Source organism: Tamandua tetradactyla, chromosome 24, assembly GCF_023851605.1.
Source record: "Tamandua tetradactyla isolate mTamTet1 chromosome 24, mTamTet1.pri, whole genome shotgun sequence".
NCBI lineage: Eukaryota > Metazoa > Chordata > Mammalia > Pilosa > Myrmecophagidae > Tamandua > Tamandua tetradactyla.
In genome coordinates, this window is record NC_135350.1 from 56,224,833 (window position 1) to 56,249,374 (window position 24,542).

General features: G+C 32.7%; 1 protein-coding gene across 8 annotated transcripts in view; it reads left to right on the forward strand.

Annotated features, from left to right (window-relative positions):
• ANKRD17 (ankyrin repeat domain 17) overlaps positions 1-24,542 on the forward strand; it is a 164,688-nt gene that overhangs the window by 66,863 nt on the left and 73,283 nt on the right. For all 8 annotated transcript variants that reach the window (XM_077143195.1, XM_077143194.1, XM_077143193.1 and 5 more), the window contains exons 2-7: positions 9,878-10,031; positions 15,700-15,856; positions 19,535-19,682; positions 19,921-20,068; positions 21,303-21,536; positions 24,131-24,225. In XM_077143195.1, coding sequence (XP_076999310.1) covers positions 9,878-10,031; positions 15,700-15,856; positions 19,535-19,682; positions 19,921-20,068; positions 21,303-21,536; positions 24,131-24,225 — 936 coding nt within the window. The remainder of the gene's footprint in view (positions 1-9,877; positions 10,032-15,699; positions 15,857-19,534; positions 19,683-19,920; positions 20,069-21,302; positions 21,537-24,130; positions 24,226-24,542) is intronic.

A 24,542-nucleotide genomic window follows, 5' to 3' on the forward strand; every position in this document is an offset into this window, starting at 1 on the left:
ATTTTGAACTTTTAACAGGTTAGGACATCAGGCTGTGTGTGCATGTGCATACAGGTGTGTGTGTGAAAGCCATCTCATAAGAATAATTTTATTATGAGGCTATTTTGATGATAATAAATAATGATAAATATCAGATACAGGCTATATTCATAATTAAATTTCATCCTATGGGTATAAAGTTTGGGAGAAATTTTAAAACTATAAATTCATTTCTAGTACAAAAATTCCCATAGATTTGAGAATGCATAGAACTTTATCTTGCTTTAAACAATTTCATATTGAATTATGTTAGTAATTTCATCCTGAATTGCTGTGAGGGAGAAGTATTTTGAAGCCTAAGATAGAAACTTGTGGATTGTGTGGTAAGCTCGATGAAGAACATGGTTGTATTAAGCATTATATCACTGATTTTAGCACATTCCTAAATCATAGGAATGTGCTAACTAATATTTATAGATGGAGAGATGAGTATGAATGAGAGAATGAAGGAATAAATTAGTGGTTTTGTGTGAACAGAAATTTTGAAAGTAAGTTATCCCTAGTCAAGTTCACTTTAGATTTATTTACTTTAATCTCAGAATATCATAATGAGCCATGACATTCATTTTAGAAGAAGGATGTTTTTATTTCGGTAGGTTATTTTATTTCATTGATACATAGATCAGTGTTTGGTAACTTTACTGAAAATTTTCGTCTTAATGTGTATAGAAAAAATATTCCATTTATTTTAATTTTGGAATGATTAGCTCTTCATTAAAAATTCTGATATTTTAGTTGAAGTTTATTCTTAGTAAAGCCTGTAAAAAATACAGACCAATTTAAAAATATATATATTAGTAGTTTATATTACTAATAATGTAAACTGGTAAGAATTTATTTAAATACTACTTTAAAATTATCATAGATTAAGACTAGTTTCTTAATTTTTTTTTTTTTTTTTTTTTTTTTTTAAAGAGAGAGGGAGGAAGGGAAGGAAAGACAGAGAAGGAAGGAAGGATGGAAGGAAGGAAGGGAGGAAGAAAGGGAAACATCTTTAAACATTTTCTTATTTTTTATTATATTTTGTTTGTTTGTTTGTTTTTTACATGGGCTGGGGCCGGGAATCGAACCGGGGTCCTCCGGCATGGCAGGCAAGCACTCCTGCCCGCTGAGCCACCGCGGCCCGCCCATAGTTTCTTAATTTTTATGTCTACCTTTTTATATGCAGCTTTTTAAATATACAACAGCTATTTTTATAATGACAGTATCAAGATTCAGAAATTATTGCCTTGAATTATATTTATCAATAGCCTGTGCTTTGAATATCACTAAATAAATAACACCTGAGTTCAAACCACAGCAAAAGCTTCAAGTGAAGTTGTTCTGAACAACTTATTTTTTGTAGATGAAATGCAATCAGTTATGGTCTATATCTGTAAACTCATTTAATGCCATTGAAATGGCAAAAATAGTGAAAAAATAAAACACTGACATTTGCTTATAAGTAAAAATCAGGAAAAATATAAAAGTTTCATCATAAACATTCCTTTGGGGTTGATTTTTTGCATGAATTGGACTGATTAAGAGAGCCTAAAATTTCATGTTTGGTGAATTTTGAAATGAAGGTAGTACCTTCTTTTCCTGGCACAAGTGTAGGAATTCTTTCTTGCTCTAAAATACTTTTTAATGTAATCAGTATTCAGATTTATATTTCTTGAAATACAGATTACCCTTGATACATTCCTAATTGGTTTCTTTGTCTCTGGTTTCACATCTATCCTAAACCATCTTTTACATGGTATATCTTCATAAAACATGGATTATTTACCTTAATACTTAAATATTTTAGCAACCTAACATATGAATTCTGTACTTCTCAGCACGTCTCAATGTTGAAAGGCCCTGTCTTCCTTAAACATCTCCTTGTATCATCATTATTCAGAATTGTTTTCTCCTTCCTCTATACATTCACTATTTATTAGTATTTATTTAGTACTTTTTTCAATCTTTGATATTAGTTATTTGCACTTAGAGTTGTCTTTTCATATTGTATAGGAAGACATTGATTATAATAAAATCATTTTTATATTTTTATTCTCCAGTGACTAGCCTACCATTTTAAACATACCTATAATTGTTGTTGAATATTTGTTTAATTGAATGGAGTTTGTATGTATGTATGTAATTAGATTATACTACTGCATCATCTTTTGGAATAAATACCAGTCCTCTTATACTAAAAGTAGACTGCTCTTCTTTAATAGGGCAGCAATAATATATGTTTTGAGAAGGACTTGATTTGAAATGTAAGTCCAGATAACCTTAAATTTCCCAAATTTCTTTATGAATTTGTACAGCAGGATGGGAGTACAATTAATGGCCTAAACAAATGTTCAGTTCTGAGCTTTGTTAAAAGACCTTCTTTATTAATTGTTTGTGTTACCTCAGGTTTACTTTGGGAAGGAAAAAAAAAGGATTTAGTTAACTTTAGAAAAGATTTACTGTTAAATAAAAATATTTTAAACAAAAGCGACTTCTAACTTTCCAGAAATGTACAACCTCCAGATGGATCCCTGGACCTAATAAGTCCTGAAATGCAGAGAGGTCATCCTTTCCATAACATTGACTAGTTCTATCCCCCATCACATATTATCAACAGCCCCTTCTAACATGAAAAAGTTAGAATGGGCATAGCCCAAATACCCCTAAAGAGTAGGAGACAGATCAAAGGTGGTGGAGGAGTTATATGGGGGAGGTTTAGGGTTTAACAAATGAGTATGAGTGCTGAATCATTATGTTGATATTTCTTTTAGTCTCTAGTACCTTAAAACAGCTAAAGTGAAAACCTAAGATTGTAGAATTATAACCCATACCAAACTGTAAAATTAAAACCCATACCAAGAGTTACTATAACTAAATGTTGTGATGTACTTTGAAATTTATTGCTTTTTTGTGTATATGTTATTTTTCACAAACAAATAAAAGACAGAAGGAGGAGTATAACAGAAAAGATAGGGTTTAACAAATGAGTATGACTGCTGAATCATTATATTGATATTTCCTTTGATCTCTTGGAGCAGCTAGAAGAAAAAACTAAAAATTGTGGAACTGTAAACTTGACCAAACTTTAAAATCTGTTCATAACTACTTATTAAAATGTTCTTGGAAACTTACTGCTTTTTTGTATATAGGTTATATTTCACAATTAAAAAAAACTTAAAAAAAATAAAATATATAAAGAAATTTTAAAAGAAAAGGCTAGGGTGAAAAAGACTAGAATGATGATTCAAGAGTGTAAATGTTAATTAATTAATTAAGCTGTTCACCTAGCATAACTTTGCTGAGGAAATACAGGACTGGTGGCTAGAGGAAATGAGGAGGAAGCCAGAGCATAGACATCCCCTCTGGAAAGGCATGCCCAGTTGGAACTTGCCACTGGGGTTTTCTAAAGATGCTGAGGAGAAAGAGGAAGAGACCCCAACAGAGTAAGCCACACATTACTTGTTTCACGATTTGTTTTTATATAAAAGACCAAGCCATTTTCCCCACTTTCTACTTACAGGGAACTGGGGTGGTCAATCTTATAAACCAGATTGACAATTCTGACAGTTTCTTTAATTCACATTCTTTTCTCTTTCCTGAACATTTTTGTTGAACTGAATAGCTCCCTGCCCTACATGTTAAAATCACTGGGCAGTGTTTTCTTTATGTTTGTATCCCCAGTCCTCATATAGTACCTGCAGATAGAATCAATAAATTGTTGAATTAAAAAAAAAAAAAGTCAACCTTTACAGTGCATCACATTTAATCTTACAAAAGTATAGCATCTAGTATAATAAAGACAATATATCCGTCACCCAGATTCGACATTATCAAGGATTTGCCATAAAACTTTGTTTTCCTCAAGTGTTTTATATTTTAATAGCAAATCCTGACACCATGTCTTCAATGTGCATCACTGAAAGTTAAGGATATTTTTACATAAGCAGAGTAATTCCTTTACATTATCTCACACCCAATTCATATGCAGATTTTTTCACTTCAAAAATGTCACTTTAACAGGTTTTTTTTGACTTAAGATTCAACTAAGGTCCATGTTATATTGCTGCTTGTGTCTCTTGAGTCTCTTTTAATTTAGGACAAGCTCCCTTTTCCCCCCATTTTTCTGACTTGTTGAAGAAACTTCAGTTGCACTGTAGAATGTTCTGTCTTTTAGTTGTGTGTGATTGATTCTGTTTAACTCAGTGGTTTCCAGCTAAGGATGATTTTGCCTCCAGGGGACTTATGGTGATGTCTGGAGATATTTTTGGTTGTCACAACCTAGTGGTGGTGGTGGTGGTGGTGGTGGTGGTGTTGTGGCTGCTCATTCTGGATTCCAGTGTACAGAGGGCCAGAGGTGCTACTAAATATATTACAATACACGCCATATCCCCAACAACAAGGGATTATCTAATCCAAAATGTCATTAGTGCTGAAGTTGAGAACCACAATTTAACTTGTTCTTTTATTTGTCTTACTATTTTTTGTTTATTGGGAGTTACCTCTGAAGGCTTTATTCTATTATGGTTTAATTTGAGGGGGCAAGAATATTTCATAGGAAGGCTGTATACTTTATGTTGCATAACATCAGGGGAATATAGTGTTTGGTTTACTATTTTTAGTAATTAAGCAGAATTGATTACTAAATATAGAATTTGAGGTCAGTTTCTCTGGAGCAGTGTGAAAGTTCGATCCCTTAAACTAAAGTGTGGCATTTTCTGGGCGATAAAATATTGAATTAGGTAATTGGATAATTGATATCTTGGTGCTAGGTATTTAGAAACCTATTTGCATCTACTTTGTGCTTCTGTTTTTTCATCTCTGAAATGAATTGAACTTGGTAGTCTGTAAGGCCCTTGCATTTTTATGGTTCTTTATATTAGATAAGAATTTAAGCTACAAATACCATGTCATAAAATATTCAGCTGATCAAAGCAACATATCCAAAATAATTTAAAGAAAACTTAAATTGTCATGTTTTAAATATTGGTAAATATTGATAACTGCTAGATTATATTCCTTAGTGAATAAATTTAATAAAGGCATCCTTTTCTCTCTAGCGCCTCCTGCTTTATTCATTTCATTTAAAGAACATTTTTGAAATATTTATTTGAATTTCTTACTCAAACCATAGTCCATGATTAAATGACATGGTCTAGAATCAGTTGTTTTGGATTTTTTATTTTTTTTTTAAGTAAGAGGTCCTTTAATCCTGTATAGCTTAATGTAATGCCTGGATACATCCTAGAGTATATTAAGCAGCTAATAAAATAAGTATTGGCAAAGTTCCTTGAGGTATGGGAGAAAAAAATATGAAACTGTTAAACTTTATCATCAGGGAATCCCCTGATACTGTGTCAAACATTAGGGACACCAATAGGCCAAGCCCTTGATCTTGAGGGTAGCTCTTGTGAAGCCTGTGTAGGTAGTGGAGAAGCTTAGCCTACTTATAGATATGCCTAAGAGTTACTTCCAGAGAACCTCTTCTGTTGCCCAGATGTGGCCTCATTCTCTCCAAGCCCAACTCTGCAAGTGAAATCATTGCCCTCTACCCTATGTTTTGGGTTTTAAATAATTTTTTCTGCAGAAATAATATAATAAATATAAGTTATTTCAGTGAGAAAATGCATTCCACGTTTTATCTGAATTACTCAACTGAGGACATGAATTACTTCAACTGAGGACCTATGCCCATAGCTTTGTTTACATTTGAATAAGAGATTACTTATTTTTGTTTTCTGTAAAGATTGTATCCCTTTAAATTATCTCTCTCCAATTGTTCTGTAGTCTTTCCAGCTGACAAAGAGGAATTATTGCTATGGAATGAAGTTCTCTTCTACATCCTCTTCCAAACTCCTGTAGTTGTTTACTCTCATTACCTTAGCACTTTCTTCCCTGTTCTATTGTTCATTTGCCCACATACTTTAGAAGTCTCAGAAAAAATAATAGATTGGATTTGTGCATTTCTTTATTACCCATTATACTAAACAGTATCTCTTAGACATCAATTATTTACAATAACAATTTGTTTAATAAATTAAGGAAGGTAGCATTTTGACCCACTGGCAGCCTATTTTAAGATTTCTCTATGTCCCCAATAAGATCTATAAAATACACCCCTAGTCTCCTTCCCTTTTCCAAATACTACAAATACACTAGAGCCTTTTAGAACATGAAAGTGAAGGATTCCAAAATCATGCAATAAGTTTCAACTTCTTTACAGATTTCTTCATTTATTCAACAAATATTACAGTCCTGACCAGGTGCCTTCAACAGGCATTTGGTTGCTGGGTATACAGAAAGGAAGCAAACAAAAATCCTGTTTTCTTGGAGCTTAGAGAAATAATAAATAATACATATGTGTGTTTGGTGTGTGTGTGTGTGTGTGTACAGTATGTGTATGCATATAATATATAATTATGCTATGTATGGCATTTACAAAATATATATTATATATAATGTGGTCTTAAATCTGAGGAAATAAGGCAAAATAAGGGTCTAGACGTGACTGAGAGAGTGCTTAGGTCAACAACTAGCGGCTGAGCAACACTAGTATCTAAATCTTCTGATTCTAATAGAGCATCCTTGAAATTAGCTCCTTCATTAATCTTAAAGTAGTGATGGGGAGTAAATAATAGATATCCATTCCATTTCCTCCTTCTGAAACCTTTTGAAAACAATTCTTTATATAGAATTAAATAGTTGCTTGGATTTGACATTGTCCATTGTCCCATTTTAGGTGTGATCCTGAATAATAGAAACTTTAGTATTCAGTTTATTTCATGACTTTATTATCCGTTCAGTGTATTTATCAATATTGTAACTTATTGATGAAAATAGAGGCCATTGTCCCTTAAAATTATCTTACTTGCAGAAGTTCATGTTTTATCACATTAAAATGAACTCATTTAACTTATTCTGCTAAATTTATAATTAACTCGTTAGAAAATCTTTTTGAATAGTTATTTAATATCTCACTGATTGCTTCATTTATCAAAATATATTACATCTAATTTTAAATTATCAAATTTTTTGTGTAACAGGAACAGTGGGATTAAAAATCAACATAAGAACTTTTGTGGAAAAGTTTGAAGTTAATAAATGAGACATTTTTGTACTAAGTATCCCTTATTAAGGGATTGAGATACAGTTTTCCTAGTAAATTTTCACCATGCTTAGTTATGGTACAATGTGGTAAAGAAGACTTTATATCAGAAATTACTTTTGATTAAAATTTAATATCTTCTATTATCCAAGTTCAAACTTGCTGACTTTTCCTATAGGAAACCCTCTGTTCTAGTACATAGAAATGTTAGAGTTGTCTATCAATGCCACAGTTCCTAAAACTGGATGTCCTGTTTTTATCTTCCTTTCTCTCTTCATCTCTAATATAAATTACTTGTTCAAACCCTCTCATATTACCCTTCCTGCATGCAGCACTTCATTTACACTTCTTTAGAACCTCTACTCTCTCCTTTTTTTATTTTGGCACTTAACCATAAATTGTTCTTTGGAGCTTTTGTTTTCTAAAACTTTAATATGTAAAAATATTTTAAAAACTTTTAAAATGAAGAATATTTAACTTTTCATTTGTCTTTGCTCATTTTCCTATGTTTATTTTTTTGTTTCCTTTCTTCTATCTTCTCCAATTAGATTGAAATAATTGTAGGTATTTTAATGGAGAATATTTTGTTGGGAAACACTTTCTTTAGAATGATTACTCTTATGTGCTATGTTTAAAGATAGGAAGGTCTATTTTTACCAGGCTATAATTTTGAATCACAACTTACTGTGGCCAGTCATGCACTTCCTTAAGTACACTACTTTAATCTTGACCTATAGAATTCTTGTTTTATTGTGCTTTTGCTATTGCCTTTAAAAATACTTAATTTTTTTTCTATTTTGTTCTCTTTTTTTTTTCTTAACTCTCTATATCTTAACAATTATTATTGGTTGGTTACAATTAATGTGCTGCAAAATCTTTTGAAATTTTTCAGGTAGTCTTATTTTGAGAGTATGCTTTTTCCATTTGTATTTGATATATTAGAAATCTCAAATGTTATTTCGTGTTAAGCTATTTTAGTTTAATGGCTATTTGGAATGAATCTTAGGTTATTTCCCTCCAAATTTAGTATATAATGTCAAATATGTGTTGATTAGATACAGTAGTTATGCCTGCCAGCTATATAGGTGATTTTCATAGGTGGAATGATACATAGCTTCTGCTGTTATGATGGTTAAGAATTTATTCCTTAAGGTGTTTTCCTTATTCCTGATCTTCAGAATACTTAGGCATGAGCATAATTTTCCCTTCCCCTGATCTTCTTTATTCTTTATTCCTTATCTTTAGGAAACTTAGGCATGGACATAATTTTCCTTATTTCTCATCTTCCTTTTTCCTTGTCTTTAGGTGTTTTTCTTATTCTTGATTTTCAGAATACCTAGATATAAGCGTAATTGTGTTCTAGGTTATTAATTACTTGTATGTATGTTTTAATTATTATAGTGTTAGAAATACATAAGATTTATGAAATATGTTTCTTCTGATCATGTTAAGTAAGTGAATTGTTGTTTTATGTAACAATCAACTTTTTATCAGCAAACAGAAAACAGTATGTTTTGGTGCCTATTTGTAAGTAGAAGTATGATAGGGGAATGTCAAAACAAAACTTTTTCTCCATGTCTTGGCATTTGCTATTTTCTGATTCTTCAAATTTCTTTTAATTGAATCTGGTATATGCTGCTGTGCCAGTTGGTTTCGTTGTGTGGTCTGCAGATCCTTGAAGATCCCAGGGATGATTTCAGAATATCTAGGAGGTCAAAGCTATTTTCATCCTAAAACTGAAATCTTAACTCACCATTTTTACCATGATGACATATTTACATTGATGGCACGAAAGCAATGGGTGGTGGTCAAACTACTGGCTCCTTAAGATAATCAAGGCCATGACACCAAAGGTTTTTGCATCCTTATATTATTCTTCACTGTCATCTATTCACAATTTAAAAAAAGAGGGGCATGGTCAGTTTTACTTTAAGCATGTCCTGATAAAGTAATAAAAATGATTACTTTTACGAAATCTCCACTTTTGAATATATATATATTTAAAAGTATTGCTTTATGTGACAAAATGAGAAGTAAGTGTTTGGAGAAAAAATGCTTATAAGTCTGTTTGAGATGTAAGGTGAATTAGCTACTTTTTTCATTTTTCCATTTTTACTGGAAAATGTACTTGAAAAGTAAACTATGGTTTTCAAACTTAGTTAGTTGACAGAAATCCTCAAAAATTATCAAAGTGAGGCTTTCACATTAAGGAAAACAATTGACAGTATTTGTTACCACTTTAACTTTCGAGCCAAAATGTGAATTTTGGAAAACTTGTATCTGCCTGGGCATGAAGCTTCCCAGTACGTAAAGACTTTTCTGATGAAATCAGTGGTAAGATAAATGAATGTGACTTTTTAGTATTTTAGTTTATTTTCTAATATAGTACATATCAATTAATAGCCCTTATATGAAGTTATTGATACCTCAGTACTTTATAAGTTTATTAAGAGGTCTTGAGAACAAAACATTTGAGAACTGCTGATTGAGCTCATCTACCAAGTCAAAACTTTCATAGCTTAAGAACTATCTTCAAACCCCCCCATCAAAAAATTGAAAAGAATAAACATAAATAAAACATTTTAAAGTAATTCTACAAGTATAGTTAAGCAGTGGGTAAAATTTATTTAGGTTGTGTTGTATTTTTCACTGTGATTATATTAACATATTTTTTGTCTTCCCCTCCTTTTCTATTTATTTCTCTTTCCTTCTCTCCTTTCCTCCTTTCTTTCCTTTTTTGAATTTATTTTCTAGGTTGAGTCTTTCATTTTGGATCAGGATGATTTGGAAAATCCAATGCTGGAAACAGCTTCTAAGTTGCTCTTGTCAGGTACTACTGATGGCGCAGACCTCAGAACAGTAGATCCAGAAACACAGGCTAGACTGGAAGCTTTACTTGAAGCTGCAGGTATGTCTGCAAATTCTACATATGTAATGAGTGACATTATTAGTCAAATCTAATAAATACTCTTATTATAAATGTATGATCTTAGATATTTAGCATGGTAGTTTTCATAAAGGTTAATGGATTTTTTCCATATAAATTATATGTAGCATTTCATTCAACCCTATTTTAATTCTCAATACCAGGGCAAAATTCACATGCTGCTGATGAGCTTATAGAGAGGGACTTATTGTATAATTACTTCCCCCCCCCCCACCTTTTTATTAAAGACTTTCTCTTGAAACCCTTAAATTTTAAAAGTAGATATAAATATACTATGAACTTTAATTGTTTATGGTCTAAGAGCCCTAATGTCTTGTTATATATTGAACATGCAATGAATGTAAACTACTTTACTATAGCATAAAACAGACCTACTACTAATCATTTCAATAAATATAACATAGATTTAAATATCTGAGGGACTCCATGGTTAAGCTTAATTTCCATCCTGGGTAGAATTCTAAGAGTGGATTATTAGAGGGACTTTGACCAGATAAGATGAAAATATAACAGGGGTACATGCAAACTCCTATTCTTGAGTATGGAAAACTATTTGTATAGAATAATAGATACATAATTTAGCATTCAGCAGAAGTCTGATGTGTCTATAGAAGTTTAGAAGAGAGTAGTAAGGATTGTAAAATTATTTGAAAATGTATTAAGAGGAATAGGCAATATCTCTTCTGAAGATGAGGAGGCTTAGGATGAATATGGTGCCTTTCAAATGTTTAAATGACTATCGTACAGATAAGGGATATTTGTTTTCTGTGACCGTAAAAGGTAAAAAACAGGCTCAAAGATGGTACATGGGTATAAATTTCAGCTGAATGAGGCTATGTTTACTTCATTTTTCTCGTTTCTGTGTCCATCCCCATTTTTTTTCCATTTTCCATTTTCTTTGCTAACAAGCTAAGTTCCCCATCCCATCCTTTTTACCTTTCATTTCCCATTTCTTCTCTCCCTCCTGCCTTCATTTCCTTCCATTTTTTTAATAGGAAAATTTTCACTCAAACCTAGAGAGAATAGCTTAATGATCCCTTGGGCATATATCACCTTGCTTCAGCTGTCATCACCATGTGGTCAATCATATTTTATCTTTACCCATTACCATCTTGCTGACCTGCTCCTCCATTAACTTAAAGCATATCTAAGCATCATATCATTTGCTACGCAAATACTTTAATATTCTCTAAATTAAGTGTCTTTAAAAATCATGACCATTGTGCATCTAAAGAAAAAAGCATTAGTAATTGCTTAATATCAGTGAATATCTTGTCAGTATTAAGATTTCCCTAATTATTTCATATCTTTCTATATTTTGTTTCTTTGTATCAGGATCCAAATAGGGTTCACACACTGTTTTAAGTTGATTATGTTACTTGAGTGTCTTTCAATCATGAAAGTTCTGCTTCTGTCTTTTTTTTCTATTTATTTGTTAAAGAAATCAAATCATTTGTCCCTTAGAATTTCCATATTAAAGATTTTGCTATTTGTATTGCTGTGTGTTATAATTCCTATAAATCAGAATTCAGATCCAGAGATTTGACCAGATTTGGGTTCATTTTGTTTTGAACAAGAGTATTTATTCATAGTACTATATGTTTTCTTGTGTATCACATCAAGAGGCATATAATATCAGGTTGCTTCTCTTTTTGTTGAGATTGACTGAGGTTTAGGTGTCCAATATCTTTATTGAAAGAATGCTTGAGAGATAATTTTTTTTGTTTGAAAAATCCCTTTTGTACCATCCTCACACGTTCTAGTTTGACTAAATACAGAATTCTAGGTTAAGATTAACTTTGGTTCAGATTTTTTAAGTTGTTGCTTCATTATTGCTTAATTTCTGATATTGCAATTGAGAAGTTTGATGCCACTCTTACTTCTGATTTTCTCCTACCTCTCTGCTAGTTTTTCCTAGCACTCTTTCCCCAAAGTTTCAGACTTGTTAGCATTTTAAAATTTCACTCTATTTTGCATGTTTATGTTTGTCTTTCATTTTTGAGATTGTCTGCAAATGTCTGGTGATCCTTGGGTTCTGTTTGTATTTAGTAACAATTCTGTAAAAAGCAAAATTGCAGGTTCTGCATGCATGTTTTGTCAATTGATGGGTTTCATTATAGAGCGTGTCTTAGTTTCCTCTTGCAGCATAACAATATCAAAAACCTAATAGCATGAAACGGTACCCATTTATTTTCTCTCAGTTTCAGTGTGTTTGGATTCTCTTGCTCAGGATCTCTAGACTGAAATCAAGGGTTTGAGTACTTATCTGGAGCTTCTGTGGGAAAATCTGCATCCAAGTTTATTCTTACTAGCAGAATCCAAGGTACCATAATCCAAGGTAGCCAGAATAAATTAGTTGTTTATTAATTTGAAAGTTTACCTTCTATATTTTCATTTACTTCCTAGTTATCTTTACTAATAGTTATCTTTTTTATGAAGATAAGATTATTTCATAAAGGTTTAATGTGGGATTTTTTTGTTGTTGTGTTTCTTTCTTTTTAAAGCGATGATTATTTTCTACTGATTCACATTATCCTCTTGGCTAGTTCTTACTACTCTCACAAATATTTGCAATATAGCTGGTGTGCATTGTCTGAAAAATTGAAACTAATTCTCTTACGTAGAATTGCATATGTGACTTTGGTCCCAACAGTGCCAATCCAATTGAATAAATCCTGCTATAGCAAATTCAGACCATAGCATGACTTAACCATATTAATGACATAAATTGTACATTAGGTATCACTCTTATCCATGACTATCAAAACAAGACTGTTTTTATCTTTTATATATTTTGATTTTGCACATACTAAATTTGACTATTCTGAACATCTATATATTTATAATCATAACTTGCCAGATTTATTTTTGGCTCTATTAAAATGATGTGATATTTGATTTCCTGGATTTTTCAGAAAGAAAAGCAAACAGGTATAAACTTTTCCTATTTTAAACTTTAAGCACACATTTGTATGATATTGAGCCTTTACACTGTTGTAAGGAATTTGCACAAATATGTTTATTATTATCATTTCTGATTTGTCCTTTTTATCTCTTAGTTTTTTTGTTGTTGTTGCTCCTGTTTGTTTGTTTTCATGTTCAAAAAACTTGCCAGTTGGACTCAGTTTAGATGTTTTTTTGGCAGCATCCAAAGCATCACAGTCAGGAACCATCAAACATATGCCTTCTTTTCTCCATCAGGTCTGAGCAGAGTGTTGACCTTGGCCATGTCAGTGTCACAGAGCTTCACAGACTGTTTGATCAGATGCTTATTGGCCTTGACATCCACAGTGAACACAAGTGTGTTGTCTTCAGTCTTCTTCATGACTGATTCAGTGGTCAGGGGGAACTTCATGATGTTCAAGCTTTTTTCTCCTGGAGGCGGTCTTCCAAGGATAATTTGGGTTATCTTCTGAAATGCAGCATCTTGGGCTGGGAAATGTGGATGAAGTGTGAATATTCTTTCTTATGTGGCTTTCAGTACTACCTTCCTAGCTTTCAAAGTCTGCTTTGGCTTAGGTTTTGGGAGGGGCAGGGGCTTCCTTCATGGGGCTGCCTTAGGCTCTTAGTTTTTTTTTAACTCTATAGCAAGTTTGTTTTTAACTCTATAACAATGTTTCTTAAGCTTTAATTTGCATTTGGATCACTTGGGGATCTTGTTTAAAATGCAGGTTTTGACTGTGGGATCTGAGATTCTGCATTTCTGACAAGCTCCAAAGTAACAGAAGTGCTTCTGTTCAGTTGACCACACGTTGAGTTCCAGGGTCCTATAATTGTATCCTCTCCCCACCTAAATGTGAAGCTTTTAACATTAGATATTTATGTAAAATAGTATTAGATTTTTTTATCTTTAGGTTGGAACAAAGGTTCTCAATCCTAGCTGTACAACAGAATCACCTTAAAACTTTAAAAAAATATATCAATGCCTAGCCCTATCTCTTATTGATTAGACCTCTTGGTAGGTATAGAAGAGCTCAGCACCTATGTTTCTGAAAAGTTCTGTAAGTGGTGCTGTTTGGCAGACTGGATTAAACACCAGTGTTTTAGAATAATAAAGAATAGTTGCTTTATACTGAAAAAGCCAACAAGTATGTTCTCTACAGATGGTAGGTAACCATTTTTGCTTTTCAAAATATTTTTTCTTTTGCTATTTCAGTGGTTTAAGATGTACTCTTAGATATGTTTTGAGTATCTGTGATAATTTGCAATCAAAATTTGAAATAAGAGGTAATCATCTAGGTTGTGTGTTATATGTAGCTTGAATTTTTTTAGGTCATTTTTGATCACAAGTGATACATACATACATACATCCGTACATACATACATACTTATTTTAGAGTGAGCAGATGTAGATTTACAGAAAAATCATATAAAATACAGAATTCCCATTTACTACTCTCTGGCACATAGTTTTCCCTATTCACATTTTGCGTTAGTGTGATATTTTTGTTACCCATTGACACATTATTCTAATTACGCTTTTAACTTTAGCTTGCATTTTACACTAGCGTTCATTCACCCTTTGTGTTATACACTTCTGTGAATTGGTCTTTTGTTGTTTGTATTTTATTTTTTGTGTTTTTGGTGGTAACTTACATACAACTTAGTGTTTCCCTTAGTAATCCCTTTTCAGGCAATATACAATATACAATTCAGTGTTGTTAATTACATTCACAAAGTTTTGCCTCTACCACCATCATCCATTGCCAAAACTTTTCCATCACCCAAAAATTTCATACCAATAAAACATTAACTCCCATTCCTCTTCCTTTCCCAGACCCTGGTGACCTATTTTCTAGTTTCTGACTGAATTTACATTTGTTAATTACTTCATGCAAGTGAGATCATACACTGTTGATCCTTTTGTGTCTGGCTTATTTCACTCAAGATGATATCTTTAGGTTTCATCTATGTTGTCACATGCATTAGAACTTCATTCCTTTTCATGACTGAATGATATTCCATTGTGTATATGTGTACTGTAGTTTGAGTCATAAGATGCTTCAGTTGCTTCCACATTTTGGCCACTGTGAACATTGGTGTGTAAATGTCTGCTCAAGCAAGTGATACATTATCCTTTTTTTTTTGATACATTCTTTTGAGCAGTTACCAGGTGGTGCTGGCTGCTGGCACCACTAGCATCAATAAATCAAAAATAAATCTTTCTGGATTCTGTCACTTTTCTATCTCTGTGCTCTGTTCTTCTCTCTATTGACTTTATTTGGGGCAGTCTTTCTGTGTGATGAGAGGATAAAAGTGATCAAACAGCTCATGACTCAATCTTATCAATTTAAGAACCTTTGAATATAGGTTATTCTTCCACAGCTGTGGCAAAAGTCTAATTGAGGACTCCTAATTGTACTGGCTTAGATCAGAAACCCATTTCTGGCACCAGAGGGTCACAAGGTCAACGCTTATGAACCACATGGTTTTATTTTATTTATATTTATTTTGTTAGAGAATTGGAAAAGAGACTTCCCAAAAGATATTGGACCGATAATATATATGTCCACTGTATCATTTGGAAGAGATTTCTGATTATTTAACATATACAGAGTTAAGTAACTTAATTTTGTTCTGTTTCTGTTTTGGGATGTATCCATATTGGTGTGAAAAAAAAACATAATAGGGATAGGCAAATTATCCACGGCTGATGGTAAAGCCTTTGCAGATCCTGAAGTGCTTCGGAGGTTGACTTCATCTGTTAGTTGTGCGTTGGATGAAGCTGCTGCTGCACTTACCCGTATGCGAGCTGAAAGCACGGCAAATGCAGGGCAGTCGGACAAGTAAGTACATTTCACTGTGATCAGTGTGTGAGCATTTATTTTGTGCCTGGCATAAAATAAAGTGTGCTAACCACTTTACATGTGATATATTATTTATACTCACAAAAACCCTGTAATATATTTTGGGGTTTTTTTTTGTTTTTCTTTTTGGGTGGGGGCAATGCATGGTCTGGTAATTGAACCTGGGTCTCCTGCATGGAAGGTGAGTTTTCCACCACAGAATCACATATATTTTGTTTTAATTCTCATTTACAGATGAAAAAACTGAAGAGATTAGTAGCTTAAATCAAGATCAAGTAGGTGACAAGGGATTTGCAACATCAGAGTCTGACTGCAAGGGTGAATTCTTAGCCAATATTTATAAAAGGCCTTTGCTTATTTAAATTTTGTTTTCTTTTAATAATGTTTTGGTGATAAGTAAGTAAATGCTTGCCATTTAGTATGCCATATTTTAGTTCATGTGCATAGTTCTGACCATTTTAAAAGACAGGGATTTGTTTGGTGAATTTTTTTTTTTTTTTTAAATCATAGATCCTGTTCTCATAATTTGACTGTAAGTGAGTCCAGGGACTTTAATTGGCTTGTTTCCCCTGCGGTTCTTTGTACACAGTACTTTATAGTTAGTTAGGGCTCATTGAATATTTTATGACTTGGATTTTGAAATTTTCCTGATAGTGTTATACAGTCAAAATCACTCTATCTTATGTAACAAGACAATTTTTGGACAGTATTTTAAAAAGTGGATGTAAACTCCAAAGAAGCAGCTGGGAAAGAATCATTAATACTTATTAGCTTTTTTCAACCCTCAGGGGCTTTATTTTTTTCATCTTCATAACATCTGATATCCCTTACCTCTCACTCTCATTGACCCATAGTATTTCAGTCAGTCCAGTTTTTACCCTTTATCTTCCCCTACTGTTTATTTATTTTTTATTCCTTTTTTTAACTCACCTGTCCATACCCTCGATAAAAGGAGCATCAGACACAAAGTTTTCACAATCACACAGTCACATTGTAAGAGCTATATAGTTATATATATATATATATATATATATATATATATATATAGCTATATAGACTATATATATATATATAGTCTTCAAGAATCAAGGCTACTGGAACACAGTTCAACAGTTTCAGTTACTGCCCTCTAGCCACTCCTATACACCATAAACTAAAAAGGGTTATCTATATAATGCATAAGAATAACCTCCAGGATAACCTCCTGACTGTTTGAAATCTCTCAGCCTCTGAGACTATTTTGTCTCATATCTCTCTTCCCCATTTTGGTCAAGATTTTTCCATTCTTATGGTGCCAGTTCCAGCTTATCCCCTGAGAGTCAGGTCTCACATGTTGGGTACGGCAATGAGTTTACCATTATTTTCCGTAATTGATTCTAATCTCAGGTTCTATTCTTAGTTCATCTTCAGTTCTTATTAGTTTAAATTGTTATTGGTATTCTCCAGAAATTTTTTAGCATAGTGCCCATTGAGACTGGCAAGAGGGAAAATTAAAAATTAAAAGAATAAATTAAAGCTAGTTCAAGCAGGAAATAGAAAAATAAATAGAAAGTCATAGGATCTTTGACATTAAAAAATACCAGAAGTTATAAAGCAAAACAATCAGGCATATTTGTGACAATCATATTTATTCAACAAAGCAGGAAAAATATGGTGAGATGTATGCTAGGTGCCAGATTTTACATTAGCTAATTGCATTGTCATGTGCTAGATTGAATGTGCCCTTTGCTCACAGGTGTGCTGAAGTTCACCTTTTACTAGAGAAGTCTCTGTATGCTTGTTATAAGGCAACTAGCATATAAATATGGAAATTGAATGAAAATGCAAATGAGAAAGTGAAGTAGATTGAGTGCATGAGGGAGAGAGTGAGAGATACAGCGTTGGAAGAGAGAAAAGTTATGTTCTTACGCAGGAAATGTCTTATGCTAAAGATTGGTCCAAACCTGGCTAAAAGTGACAGAGAATACTGACACTCAGAATTGTCAGTGTGTATAAAGTGGAAAATTAAGAGACTTTAAGGAGGCAAGTTTACCAAGTGTAGTTTGAGGCTTTAGTTTTGATATAGGGAGAATAAGTAAATAAAATATATAGTTGACACAGCATTAAGAACTAAGGTGGAAAATTGAATAAGTAAGTGCTAGGGAGTGTTTGAAGTTGGAAGTTGTGTTGCATTTTTAATAAAGGTGGCTTTTTAGCAAAGACCTATATTAGGTAAAGCAGCAAGCTGTGTCTGGCAAAGGGACAGCAAATGCAAATATTTTTAGGCTGGAACCTATTTAGCATATTTGATAAATATCAGAAAGACCAATGTGGGTAAAGTGGAAAGAGTAAGAAAAAGTGTAGTAGGAGATAAATCAGAAGTAAAACTAAGGGAGGGGTGTGGCATCATACCATCGGGCAGATTGTGTAAGACTTTTATAGTCAGTGAGAATAGAGGTCAGTAAAGGGTTCTGAGCAGAGGAGTGACATTATCTAATTCTTTTTAAATAAGGTATTTTTGGTTGCCTGTTGAAAAGAGCCTGAAGGGAAGATCAAAGGTGAAAGTAGGAAGACTTCATAAGAGGCTTTGCCATAATCTGGGCAAAAGATGAGATGGCTTTGAATCTGGGGGGGTGGTAATAATAAAGGTACAGAAAAGAGGTTAGCAGTGGGTGCCTTGAATACCCAAAGTTACAGGCCCATGTTTCAAGAGAATATTTGAAGAACTTAGCTATATTTGAAATAAAGAGGAAATATTCATGTATAGTCCTAAATTTAGTGGTTTATCCAAAAGTGAGAGAATCTTGAAGAATGTCTAGGAATATCCATAGTTGTAATTGTTTGGGAGATTTAAGCTGTAATAACTTTTCTCTCAGTTTGTTTTTCTACTACCCTACTTCTTTCACTCTACTTTTGCTTGAATTCAGCTTTTTCTTGGTCTATATAATTTTGCAACTTCCCCAAATCATGATGGTATAAGTAAATGTGTCAAGAAAGACTCTCCTTATCACATATTCATCTATTGTGCAGTATTGCATGTTTCCATCTGTTCTAATTTTATTAAATTTTATAAAAATTTTCTAGTGACCAAACAAAAAGAAATAGTTGTTAAACTTATATTTTATTCATGTAATGTCTATAAAATTTTGTTTTAAAATGATACGTTATTCTCCACTTATAGTCTAATCACTTTATCATACAGTTACATAATTGAAAACCTTTTAGAATATTGATATTCTTAATTCATTGACCTTTATATGTAGATAATAAACACTTGGTGAACTGACACATCTTCAGTTTTCTTTTTTTTTTTAATAGCTCTTACTGAAATAATCATTTTGTTTAGTACTATGGTCCAGCTTGATATAAAAAACCAATACTTAGGGGTGGGCCACAGTGGCTCAGCAGGCAGAGTTCTCCCCTGCCGTGCCAGAGACCTGGGTTCGATTCCTGGTACCTGCCAATGTGAAAAAAAAAATTAAAAACAGTTCTTAGGGTACATAAGTGATTCAGTGGTAGAATGTTACATAAGTGATTCAGTGGTAGAATGTTCACCTTCCATGCAGGAAAGCTGGGTTTGATTCCTGGACCATGCACTAAAAAAAACCCAATACTTATTGCTGTGAAATTTTGTATATTCCTTATATCCTGATAATGTAATATTCTTCCCACTAATAGCCGCAGTTTGGCAGAAGCCTGTTCAGAAGGAGATGTAAATGCTGTGCGAAAGTTGCTCATCGAAGGTCGAAGTGTAAATGAACATACCGAGGAAGGGGAGAGCCTCCTTTGTTTAGCTTGTTCTGCTGGATACTATGAGCTTGCGCAGGTTTGTATTATCAAACTAAAGCTTGTGGTTTATTAGCTGACCTGTTCAGTAAGGAACTAAAATAAACGTTTTCGATCATTAGATTCATTTCAACAAATAAGCAGTTAAGCTAAATTTTGCTTGTTTATTGGCCCTTTTACCATATATGAATAGGTAAGCATTATAAAATAATCTGTTTGAAATTATTTGATGAAATAATCATTTTCTAATATCCTTTAAACTTTTTTTCTTTCATAAGGTTTTGTTGGCAATGCATGCAAATGTAGAAGACAGGGGAATTAAAGGTGACATTACACCCTTAATGGCTGCTGCTAATGGAGGACATGTCAAAATTGTGAAGTTGCTGCTAGCTCATAAAGCTGATGTCAATGCACAGTCTTCAACAGGTAACGCTTATTCCTTTTCCAGTTTGATAATGTTTCACATGAAAATGATTATTAGTGATGTTTTTACAATTTTTTCATTTCTTATAAATGCTGCACATTTGTATAAGTCTGTATAAGGTTTAGAGAATATAGAATAGATTTTGAATGCAATTTCTCCTGTTATGTTTATGAGGGCAATTAGTTGTTTTTTTTTTTTTTAGGTTCCTTTAGATTAGATTAAAATACTGGGCCATTTAGAAGGATTGCACTCTTGGAAATGAAGAGGTGTGGACTGCAACTCTAAAACCAATGTTTTCTTTTTGGGGGGAGAAAGAGAGAGGGAACATGGAGAAAGTAAGAAAGATATGGAACAAAAGGCAGGCCCATCATTCTCTACCACTATTAAATTGTGACCCAAGGAAAAATAAAGTATTATGAAAACATTGTGTCTAACAAGGGATATAACTTTGGTCTAAAGTTTTTTTCTTTTTTCTTTTTTAATCTTGGGCCTAGATGGGGATTTGTGTAAAAGCTATAAAAATACATGAAAATATATTTTTGTGTATTTGTGTTTTGTATGAGTTTCAAATTTATTTTTAGATGTTTCTAATAATTTTTAAGGTCTACGAGTTTTGATGCAAAGGGATTATAGGAACCCTTATTTTAACCATAAAGTTCATTTTCTGATTACATAGGAGATGTTTATCATCAAGAAAATATGTTTTTGAAATTCCTTATGTTTAACTTTGATCATTAACTGGTGTAAGAAGTTGTATGGAAACAAATACTTATGGTTAAATGGAATGGTATGATGTATATTTAGGATGATAATTTTAGATTGAAGACATTAAAATATAAAAAACTAAAGTTTGTGAAACAATTCTGATTATAGAACACAATTTTGTTCTAGTCTAAAAGGGAAAAACTTGTTTTAAGATAGAATTTCCTCATTTCTTGATTATTATTGTGATTTTCCACATGTATTTGACCCTACTTTTAAATGAGAAAGGAGCTTAGAGAGTTGATTTCAGTGAGATGAAATATAATGAAGAAAGGAATTATGTGTATATATATTATATATTATATGTGTATATATATATATTACATAAGTCTAATATTTATTTATTGTTTTCAAACATCTAATGTTTATTAAGGTTATACTCTTCCATTTCAATTTTCTTCTTTATGCTAAATTAGAGGCTTCATTTTATTTTAGTATTTTATTTTAATATCTCTTTGTCTTTTATTAAAATAGGCAATACAGCACTTACATATGCTTGTGCTGGAGGCTATGTAGATGTTGTAAAGGTGCTCTTGGAATCTGGTGCTAGTATTGAGGACCATAATGAAAATGGTCATACTCCTCTTATGGAAGCTGGAAGTGCTGGACATGTGGAAGTAGCCAGATTGCTGCTAGAAAATGGGGCTGGCATTAATACGCATTCCAATGAATTTAAAGAGAGTGCACTTACATTAGCTTGTTACAAAGGTATAGTATAAAATCCTTTTTTTAAAAAGATTTAAACTCATGAGATTACAGTTATTTTACATAATCTGATTTTTCATTAAAATTAAGTAAAATTAAAAAATAGTATGTTGTATGTAATTAAAAATATAAGTGCTTGAAAGTTTAAAAGTTTAGTGTGTAGACTTTTAGAATGTAGAAGCAAATTATGTCTGTCAGTGGAAAATGACTAATATTTGATCCACTTGGTTTATCAGAAATGTGGAATTATTTAATTTTAATAGTGGTCTTGCATGCCTTATTTACACAAAAGAATCCTATTGAATTCAGATATATGCAACCTGGAAGTTGAAAAGCAAAAGCAATGAAAAGCCAAAATGAAAGGTTAACATTAAGGTGATTAAGCTATTTCTCATGATACCAAGAAAAAAGGAGAAAAATTAAAGGGAAAGGAGTAAATAAAAGGAAAAATGTCATGGCGGGAGTTTTAAGTAAAAATATATATAAATAGTATTATCAACATGTTTATAATAAAGTTACAAGGAATAGCTGATTGAAATTGACAGCGAAGCTTATCATACAAAGTGGGATAAAGTGGATACCTGATATTTTAAATTATGTCAGCTAACTAGAAAATACAACCTCCTGTAGGAGGGCAAGACAGTTGCCTGGAAAGATTCTTGATTTTCAAATAGTTAATGCTATAGATTCTACATTCTTAAGTCGGCTAAAAAGTTCGAGTCTTTCACTTTTACCTTTATGACAGATAAGTGGATACAAAGTAAGAAATTATTTTAAGACAAATTTTAGGCTATTTTGTGTCTGCATAGCCATTTAGTCCAATGTTTCATACCATCTCCAGCTGTGCTCTATCTATATTAAAAAACTGATTAAGTTCCTGACCCTGAGACAGTATGTTAAAGCTCAAGTCCGGCACTTGTAAGGAAGCATTCACTGTCAAGGACCCACCTGGCATTTGCAGGTGCTTTTGAGTGAGTGCCGCCTTAATGTGTACCCAGGTGCTTCAGTTGTTTCACTCTTAATCCTGGCCTTGCTGTTGTTTTGTTTCATTCTACTTAAAAGAGTGGCCAAAGATGTGTGCTTTTTGGAATAATTTATTTTGAAGACACAGCCAAAATAATGTTTGGAGGCATAAATAGTTAAAATTTAAGTTAAATTTTAAAATGTGCTTAATTTCAGCTTTTGATTGTCAGGTATTAAATTAACAGATTTTCAGAGTAGATGTGATTAGGATTAGATCCCATACTTCCCCAACTTGGTTTGGTAATTAGGCAAAAGTTGACCTTTATTGGGAAAAGAGGAATTATGCCTTGGGACAGCCTCTGTAGGGCAGGCTGATTGGGTGGCTCTCTCTCCTTTTTACAGTTATTTTTGAACCTGAAACTGGCTGTATTTTACTCTGCTGAGTCCCAGCTGGCCAGGAGAGCTTTGAGATGGGGCTACATATAACTACTCTTCCTCTCCCCTTTGCTTCTAGCCCCATCCTGCTTTCCAAAAGGGGCAAATGAGGTTGAGTCTTGCAGGCTTTAATAAGAAGCTGGATCTAGAACTGAGCTGGTGGAGAACATCTCTACTACCTCCAGGAATCCATGGACCCTCTCCCCTTCCTCTATTTCTGGTGAGGTTTCCTAGGATATAGTATGACTGGGAGGAGATGGAGAAGAGAAAGAACACAGGTCGAGACTGAGCATTGTTTCAGATCTTTGGGAGGGGAGAATGGCAGGGGAAAGAGAGGCAGATAGCAAAAATAAGATGTGACAGATGCTGTGCTTATCAGAATAAATTTTATTTTAACTCTTTATCTGTGACTCCACCATCCATCCCTCTCCTTCCCCTTAATCCCAGTTGATTGAGAATTGACTGTAGCTCATTCCAAATAAAGCTGGAAAAAACTAATCATTTTTCTATGCCTTTCTTGAATAGTATCTGAAGTCCTTTTTTAAGTATAATTTTGTCTTGTGCTTTTTAACCACTTGTAAGGATATCTTTAACTGGAACATATGGTTTATTTGAAACTGTAAATTAAATGTGTGTGTATGTATGTTTATATGTAAATAAATGAATAAATATAAAACACATAGTGTTGTTTCACGAATGTTTTTATGTGTGCCGTTCCCACTAAGCAGGGTTGTTCCTAAAAAGTCTGTTAGTTTTTGCAACTTTAAAGTTAACTTTTTTATCTGTGAGGAAATGTATTTTATGATTATCATCCCAGGCTCCTAGTTCATGAAAGCTGATTTAATCCAGAGTATAAGTAAAATGATAACAATATATATAGTATGTCTGGGCTCTTAAAAGATTGAAGAGGGATTCTGGGTGTTGCATTTTAATGGCATCTTTGCTCATTTGCAGCAGGAATTCTAGTAGTAAAGGTTTCTAGAGCAATAAAATAAGGTAAGGAGTAAAATAGCAAAGATCATTCATATAATTTGTATTCATCAGTTGAGGGTAGATGGTAGTTGACTTTAGTATTATGCTTAAAAATTTAATGGTAGAAGTTAAATATAACTATTTTCAAAATGCCATTATTATTTTTTCTTTTATTTAACTTTAAAATAATAAAGTAATTTTAATTATCTTCTACTTTTTTGGTTTAGGACACCTAGAAATGGTGCGATTTCTTTTGGAAGCAGGTGCAGATCAAGAGCATAAAACAGATGAAATGCACACTGCTCTGATGGAGGCTTGCATGGTAAGATTGGTGAATTACATGCATGAAATTTGTTTATATCTTAGGTAGAGAGAGACAGTGCTTGTGTTTAATGAATGCTTTTTCTTTGGGTGCAAAGGATTATCGTAGCCTTCTTATGGAGTAGAACCTCAGTTATCTGAATTATCTATAGTTTTCAGAGCTAGTTGTGCAGCATTTAACTTCTATTAGAGCTGTATTCTGAAGCTTTACAGTATTACTTTCACTTTCTTAGTCTCATAAATCTATACTGGTTTTATGTAGTTGGAACAAAAAGTGACCTTTGTAAAGGTTGATTGAGGATATTAAAGAGGAGTATA